The sequence below is a fragment of the Ctenopharyngodon idella genome, chromosome 7 (assembly GCF_019924925.1).
Source record: "Ctenopharyngodon idella isolate HZGC_01 chromosome 7, HZGC01, whole genome shotgun sequence".
Taxonomy (NCBI): Eukaryota; Metazoa; Chordata; class Actinopteri; order Cypriniformes; family Xenocyprididae; genus Ctenopharyngodon; species Ctenopharyngodon idella.
This window is the reverse complement of record NC_067226.1, coordinates 34,557,507-34,566,048: the sequence shown is the minus strand read 5'-3', so window position 1 is coordinate 34,566,048 and position 8,542 is coordinate 34,557,507. Positions and strand designations below refer to the sequence as shown.

General features: G+C 34.9%; 1 protein-coding gene across 1 annotated transcript; it reads left to right on the top strand.

Moving 5' to 3' along the window:
• The first annotated feature begins 644 nt into the window (after positions 1–644).
• On the top strand, positions 645–7,787 carry LOC127516170 (macrophage mannose receptor 1-like). The gene is made up of 4 exons (XM_051900544.1): positions 645–681; positions 774–1,130; positions 4,919–5,254; positions 5,420–7,787. Exons 1-4 carry the CDS (start codon positions 645–647, stop codon positions 5,776–5,778), a joined length of 1,089 nt encoding a protein of 362 aa, XP_051756504.1. The 3' UTR covers positions 5,779–7,787.
• Positions 7,788–8,542: the final 755 nt, after the last annotated feature.

Here is an 8,542-nt window from a genome sequence, read left to right as displayed (position 1 = left end):
CAGTGCGTTTTCCAGGCGCATCGAGATGAAAAATTCTCAACTTTGCAGAATGCTGCAAATGCACCGCAGGTCATGTGACAAGAACGCCACTGAGGGACGGTCCATCATTTTTTTCCCCTCCCAAATTAAAGCCAGTTGAAAAACATGGGATGATGTGAATTATTCTGGCCCACCCACACTTTTAGAGGCCCACCCACCATCCACTTTCTGCCTCCACCACTGATACTGACTGACACAGACATCAACATGCAAATAAAGGGACAGAGGTGGACAAATACACAAATATAGAGGAAGTGAATATGATATGGGGGTTTTTGAGAAATAAACAAATGATGTGCTGAATGAGGGATGAGAGCAGATATAATAATCACACTGTTTAAAGAATGAGGGATGAGAGCAGATATAATAATCACACTGTTTAAAGCTGCAGACAGAAACATCAGACTCAGGACAGAAACACACGACCTCTAAAGTAAGAACAACTCACATGTTCATTCTTCAAACACAACTAGACTTTGAGATGTTAATATTGTCTTAATGATTGTGAATTTTGTTATTCTGCTATTTTTAAATTACATGATCATGTTTTATTTCAAGATGAATATGGGATTATCTGAGTTTTTCAATGTGTTTCTTCCTCAGAAATGGAGCAAACTCTATCTTTCATTCTTCTTCTCATTGGTGAGTGTGTTTGTTGTTTTATTTATGGTTTATAGTTTCATCAGGTTTGACTCTGTTTTGAAAAGCATTAAATCAAACCCTCTCTTTCACAGCTCTCTGCTCCGTATCTGAATGTGTTCAGCGTCAGTATCACTTTATAAACGTGACGAAGACCTGGACTGAAGCTCAGAGATACTGCAGAGAGAATTACACAGATCTGGCCACCGTTGACAACATGAACGACATGAACGAGGTGAAAAAGAGTGTGGATGATGAACGTCGTCACTATGTCTGGATTGGGCTGCAGAAGACAGGTGTTAATAAATGGCAGTGGTCTTCAGGTGATCCTGTGCTCTACCAGAACTGGGCTCCTGGACAACCAGACAGCGGAGACGAGTGTGCTGTGATGAAGAATGGACAATGGAATGATGTGTCATGTAGTAACAGCCTGACTTTCATCTGCAACAACAGTGAGTTCAGCTATTTAAAATTACAACCATTAATTTATAGATGCACCATATACCAAATATAACGACTCCAGAACATTTACTTCTGATTAGAAAAAACACACTTCAGCTGATGCCTTAATGTTTAATACCATCACAAAGGGTCAGCACCGCCAACATCATACAACAGTTTGTCTCTCAGTGATCTAAAAGTGTAACCTCACAGCGCTCTCACTGTGTGCTCATACTGTGGTCACAATGTGAGATCACCCCAGCTAGAAATGTTATTGCTCAAAGCACAGAACATTACAATAATAATGAACACAAACAACTTACAGAGCTCTTACTTGTTCCACCTGACTGCTGCAGATTTATTTTGGTGTCGATTGTGTTGAAATAGAAACTCATAAATCCGAGTGTGAGGACGTGAACTGCTCCAGGTAGAAGCTCATGGGTTTCCATCTCATAATTGTAGTTCCTCATGGAGTGAACGCAGCATGAGCTCATTGTTTTGGTTCAGGAGGAACTGTTAAAGGCGGCTGCTGTTTGTATTTGGCTCTCGGTGACCGAAGTCTGTCTAACTCTGTATAACCTTATGAAACGCTCTGATGACGTGATGCAGTTGCATATGCATTTATCAAAATTAAAACAACACAAAGATTTTTTGTTTTCTTTTTTCATGTAGGCTAATTATGTTGCCTAAAGAATTTATTTCATTTGTACAGAGCTCTTAAAGGGACATAGTGGAAAAAATTGGGATGGGAGGAAAAAATATTTTTCTCTTTCTCTAACAAAAACAACATATTCACAGATTTGAATTTCCTGGATCAATAACTCGAGTTGTTTTGTTTTTTTAAAAATGAGAATTATGTTTTTTTTTTTTTTTTTTTAATAATGAAATGAGATCAATAACATCACTGTAACACACTGTACTATCATCAAATTCAGTTCACACGTCACTGTTCTCCTGCTGGTTATACTCAAACACTTAGTCTGATAATGTGATGTGATTTTGCATATTTTTTTATGACTTGTTATTATGCAATAAAATCAATAACTTCACTGTTATTAGAAAAAAAATATTCAAAAAAGCACATTTTATCAAACTAAGTGAGCAATGATCTGTGAACTGAATTTGGTGATACTAATGTGTTACAGTGAATTTGAATAATTTTCATAATAAATATGCAAAAGCATATTTTCTGAAAAAATATGCAAAAGCACTTTTGTAGTAAGTGCTAAGTGTTGTATAACCATCAGTTATGTGTGAACTGAATTTGGTGACAGTACAGTGTTCAACATTGAAGTTATTGAATATTTTTGTAGTAACACTTTTCAGGTTTTGCACTTTGCAGACGGTCCCTTCAGCCCCAGCACATAGAGATCAGTGTATTTTGTACAGTGTGGAGGAAGACTCGTTTTGAGGAAAATTAGGTTGTAGCTCGTTGTCTACGATTGTAAAGAGATGTTATTGTGTTTTAACAAAGTTTAGCTCACGAGTTATTGATCCAGGAAATTCAAATCTGTGAATATGTTGTCAACTTTACTGAACTTATCCGTTCAGGTGTCTTTCACTGACGTCAAAACCGTGTCTTGAACTAAACACTGAACATATTTCTTTACATTTAAGTCTCAGTTCAGAATCAAACTCTATTAACTGCTCCATTGTTAACGTACAGAGCTGTCTGAACCACTGCCAGAGGGAAATTAAACAGGAAGTGTTTGTCCGAACTCACAACAGGTTTTGTCAGAGAACGCAAAAGATTTGAAAAATACTTTTTCCTCCCATTCCCAAATTTTTTCCACCACCATGTCCCTTTAGGGGCTCCATACATCTTAAGTGAGAAAAATATATAAATCCAGAAGTTTTGTAGACAAAATGTGTAAATTTATTTAGGCTATGTGTAATTTTAATAACTGTTTGCAGATATTCTTTTCATCCAGTAGTCTAGACCAATTAGATTTTAAGCCAGATTACAAAACTACCACAAACCCCTTATCTGTTCCAAAAATAATAAAGTAAATGAATTAATTGACTCACTGTATTCCAATGAGTAAAACAGATCAGAGATGTATTATTACTCTCATCATCAATATTCCTCCTTTTCAGATATCTGAAAAATGCAGCAAATTCAATCTTGGAGGTCTGAGCAATCGGGGTCTTTTGTCTGGTGCACATGGATGTTCAGACCCCAGACAATATATGTTTTCAAATAATGTTTTAAACACATGTAGACTACTATTTTAAACACTTTATTATTAGTATTAGTATTATTTACCTCTATATTTGTAAATTCAGTTTAAAGAAGATCTAGCAGACATTTCTCATTTTCAATCAAGGAGATATGGAAAATGAATGGCATATGCTTTAGTTTAGTGGACGATTTCTGTCCTCTGGTGGAAAACAAAAACGTTTAAAATGAAAATGACACACTGAAATGAGCACTATAACCAGTAGATGGCAGCAGAGGACACTCGTTAGCTCATTTGCCACTTCCTAATGTAATTCTTTTCATGTTTTGCTTATTTATTATAAAATATCTATAATGACAAATTATTCATACTAATAACTAAATAATGCATTACATACTTTGAAATGTTTTTAGAATTAAAACATTAAATAGGCAGATTTTTAGACATTGCTTTAAAAAGGACATAAAAAAAGAGCTCTTTAAAAATGATCTTTAAAGCTGATGAAGCACTCAGACAACACAGACTTGTTTTCTTCTTCTCCTCTGTGTTGCTGCAGGTCTATTAATCTTCATTTACACTACAGCACTTAATGCACCGCTCTATTCTGACAAATGTTTTGTCCGTCTGTTGCTACAGTTATCACTGTCAATCACAGCAATTTCAGGAGTGATTTATGGAGCAATGTAGCAGATTCACTCCTGTAATTATATTTTTTCTTGTCAGTTTTCATTCAATGGATGGAGTTACAGTGTAGTTTGTGTTCGCTCACTATCTTATCCAGTGCAATGTGCATTAGGTGAGGAAAACTGTGAAAATATTAGTGATTCTCATTTCTTTAACATTAAAACTGGCACCGTTTTGGAGATAAATTGGCTTGGCGTGTGATGATGAACTTTATGAGTTTTTATTTATTTATTTTTTTTATTCTTTGCACTGTTCTGTACAAATTATTTTAAATCAATTTCTTTTCATACATTATGATTTAATGGTGATGAGTGCACTGAAAATAACTTTATCATCTTTTCATCTCTGTAAGCTTTCTGTGTTGTTTTGATTTATTTTTTAAAAAAAGTTCTTAGTCAAAATTAAAGCTGTTGGATGATATTCTTCATTCTCTTTTACAAACAACCACATATAATGTGAATTACAATTTTTACACTGTTTTCTTCATTTTTACTTTGCAGTGTACAGTGTTTGTTATAAACAGTGTTAACTATAAGCTATTTATTTATTTATTTTTGACAATTTTTTTCTCTACTCACACAACATTTTTTGGAAAGTAATGTTACTTTTACTTGAGTATATTTTTTTCAGTACTCTTTCCACCGTGATGACAGGTTTAAACTAACACTCATTCTGTTCACCTGTAGGTGTCGCTGTTACCAAAAATTATTGTATTACTTTTTAAAATCATCAAGATGTTCAAAAATGTTACTTCATGTTAAATCTTTAAAATAATTCTGAAGATATTGAGAAGATTCAATATATCATCAGCTGTAGAAATAGTCTTTGAATGACACGTGTTTCTGATGTTTCCACTGCTGCTCCTGTTCACATCAAACCATAAAGCAGCATAAGATAAATTAACTTTTTTTATTTTTTCATTGTTTTTCTTAAAGTGAACACAGGACTCGTCTTTGTCAATCAGACGATGAATTGGAGAGACGCTCAGAGTTACTGCAGACAGAATCACATTGATCTGGTCAGTGTGAGGAACCAGAATGAGAGTCAACAGCTTCAGAAGTTCATCAATGATAGTCTCATATCTGGTGATGTCTGGATCGGTCTGTTCAGAGACTCATGGCAGTGGTCAGATCAGAGTAACTCCTCATTCAGATACTGGTATCCTGGTCAACCTAATAATGATGGAAACTGTACAATTTTCGAACGCGACACTCAGAGACGATGGGGTGATGCCGTTTGCAACATCGAACGTCCTTTTGTGTGTCATGAAGGTGAGCAGATCCTCACAAAACACACACAATCCATCCATCACCTCCAGATATCTTAAAGTTCACACTACATGTCTGACATGACAAATTCCTCCACAGTGTTTGTTCTGCATGTTGTTTTTGATCAGTCTCTCTCTAGTTTCTGCTTGTGGTTTGTTTTGTGTCCAGATAAACTGATTCTGATCAAAGAGAATCTGACGTGGCCTGAAGCTCTGAGATACTGCAGACAGAATCATACGGATCTGGTCTCGGTTCATTCAGAAGAGATGCAGCGTCGTGTGATGAATGTGGTTAAACAGGCGTCTACTGAGGCGGTGTGGTTGGGTTTACGTCACTCCTGCACTGTGGGCCTCTGGTTCTGGGTGAGCGGACAGACCGTGTGCTATCAGAACTGGGCAATTGATGATTCAGATAAGTGTGAGTCTGCAGTGAGATCTGGAGCAGTTCAGTCTGGAGGAGATCAGCGCTGGATCAGCCGTCCTGAGACTGACAGACTCAACTTCATCTGCAGCAGATATGAAGAGTGAAGGATACGTTTGTGCTGTTCTTTCACTTTCATTTTCTTTTTCTGTCTTTTTTTAATTTGCAAACACTTTTTGTTCTGTTTTCATCAGATAATGTGCTTATATCAGTACAATGAAATTAATTTAAGAGTATAAAATACTAATGTGCACTATATATGTTTTAAAGACCCCATGAAATCAAAATGAGTTTTCATCTGTGGCTTTTAACATTTGAAAATCGCAGTCATTCTCTTCTGGAAAAATGGCTCAATATTTTTAACACAGACTGTTCAATCAAACACACTTGCAGTCAACTAGACATTAGAAGATCATGATTCAAGGATCTGGCATAAAGCATATTGACTATTTAAAAGAAAATCAAAGTAAAGCACAATCCACATCAGCTGATTTCATGGGATCTTGGGATTCTGGTGGTGTCGATACTTTCTTCTACTCACTCCTGTTTGGCACTAGTCATATCTTTACAAATTGTTTAAAATGATTGTGAGTATCTGTATGTGTCTCAATGAAATGAAATATGTTTTTTTTTTCTTAAAGAAAAACTAAAAGTTGACTATAAAGTATCTTGAAACCTGTAATTCAACAACACCAGCTCAAATAAACTTATTGACAAACAGCATTCTTGTGTTGTGACGTTTATAAAACACAAATATACAATTTTAATAATAGAAAATGTTGAATGACATAAACATTCTTTCAATTTAATTTTTATTATCAACTCTACACAGCAAAATCCCCAGAGTTAAATCAACTCAGCTCAGAGTTCATATGGTTCCTCTCCAAATAGTGTTAAAGTAACACTGCAGAAAAATATCACTGTTATTCCAAGTGCCACATGCCAGATTTGAAGAGCAAAGGGCAACTTTAGCAGGTCAAATATTTTTTTTTTTTTTTTTTTTCTTAATGTTCAGATTTATTGTGTTTGGTCTTGATTGTCCGTTAATAAACGATGATTGGCCTTTAATAAACATTCCCCAATATTGCCTTATTATGTAACCCTCCCCAGCCGGGTTCACTCATATAATGTCCTGACAGGAGCCCTGGTGTCCCAGATGTAGTTACAAAGATAACGACTGGTGCTTTCCCTGAAAATTAGATACTGCAAGAACAATTTGTTATATAGTGCTGTGCCTCCAATTAATAAACCTATAATCTCATGTGTTTGAGAGTAAAAAAAAAAAAAAAGAAAAAAAAAAAGTTAAATAATCAATCACTAAACAAAAATAACGATAAAACAAAAGATAGAAATATATGAATAAAGTATATCAATTAACACAATGGAAGAAACAAAAATTGTTAAGGGAAAATCACAATGCACTACACACAGTATGACTATAGTCCAATAGTTCAACACTGCACAAGACCCCACAAAATACAATGACTACATATAGCTGAACTAAGAGAATGTCAGTTTCCTCAAATACAATGAATCACACTTATGGAAAAAATCAATTATGACTCGTTGGAAACGGAGATGACTGTTAACACACTCGTATGAAACAGTGACTATTAAATTGACTCGGTGATAATCAAATAACTCTTCAATTGACTCGTTTATATTCAAATGACTCTTAAACTGACTCGTTAATCAAATAACTCTTAAACTGACTCGTTTCCCTCCAACAGAGTTGATGATAATCAGTTCACTTGCTACAAAGGTCAATTATCTACTCCACTTTTGTTTAAATGAGTCAAAACAGATATTAAACACTTAACAAAATAATATAAGAGAACCCCAAACTCAGTCTCTGAAACACTTGAATGGCCATGAACCGTTGGTGCACTTTTCCTTAAAACAATTTGATGTCAACAGATCTCAGTCAGACTGTACTCACAAATCCTCCGTATATACGTGTTTAAAGCTTGATGGCATTCCCAGGTCCCGAAGAATCCTCTTGAGACAAAAACTGTCTAATCGAATCGCCGATGCACACGGAATCAGTCCTCCATCAGGTCGTGGTGAATCCTGCAAAAAAGGCCAAACGATTCCCTCTGCTCTTCACTCTGACGTCCAAACGAGTCACCTCACTAGCTGGTGGTCAAATTTGAAATTAAATTACTTTTTTAATGTATTTGACAAAATTTTACATTTTAAAATTACTGTTTTGCATTTTGAAATATTTTAAAATCCTGTGATCAAAGCTGAATTTTACTCCAGTCTTCAGTGTCACATGATCCTTAAGAAATCATTCTAATATGATGATTTGCTGCTTAATTATTATCAATTATTATTTGTGCTCAATTATTAATAATGTTTCTTATTATCATGAATGCTGAAAACTGTTTTCGCGTATTAATATTTTTGTGGAAACTGTGATAGGTCTACTTTTATTTTAAGGATTTAAGAATTATTCAATGAATAGAAAGTTCAAACGAACAGCATTTATTTGAAACATAAATCATTTTTAATAATTATAAATGTCTTTACTGTCACTTACAGTTTCATGTTTTCCACAAAAAACACTGAAATGTGTTCAGAAATGTGTCTTGAGCATCAAATCATCATATCAGAATGATTTCTGAAGGATCATGTGACACTGAAGACTGGAGTAATGATGCTGAAAATTCAGCTTTGATCACAAGAATAAATTTTGGATAAAAATTGGACATCTATTCCATAAAATGACAGATGTCATGCTCCCTAAAGGACAAATACTATATAACCAAAGGCACCATAAAAACAGCACATTCTGCACTACATTCCAAGTCTTCTAGACCATACCAGGGCACTGTGTTATATGTTATTTGAGCAAAAATTCTTCAAAAT

Coding starts and splice junctions, on each gene's coding strand:
- LOC127516170 (XM_051900544.1), top strand. CDS start 645: ATGGAGCAAACTCTATCTTTCATTCTTCTTCTCATTG. Junction 1,131..4,918: donor GACTTTCATCTGCAACAACA/GTGAGTTCAGCT, acceptor TTTTTCTTAAAG/TGAACACAGGACTCGTCTTT. Junction 5,255..5,419: donor TCCTTTTGTGTGTCATGAAG/GTGAGCAGATCC, acceptor TTTTGTGTCCAG/ATAAACTGATTCTGATCAAA.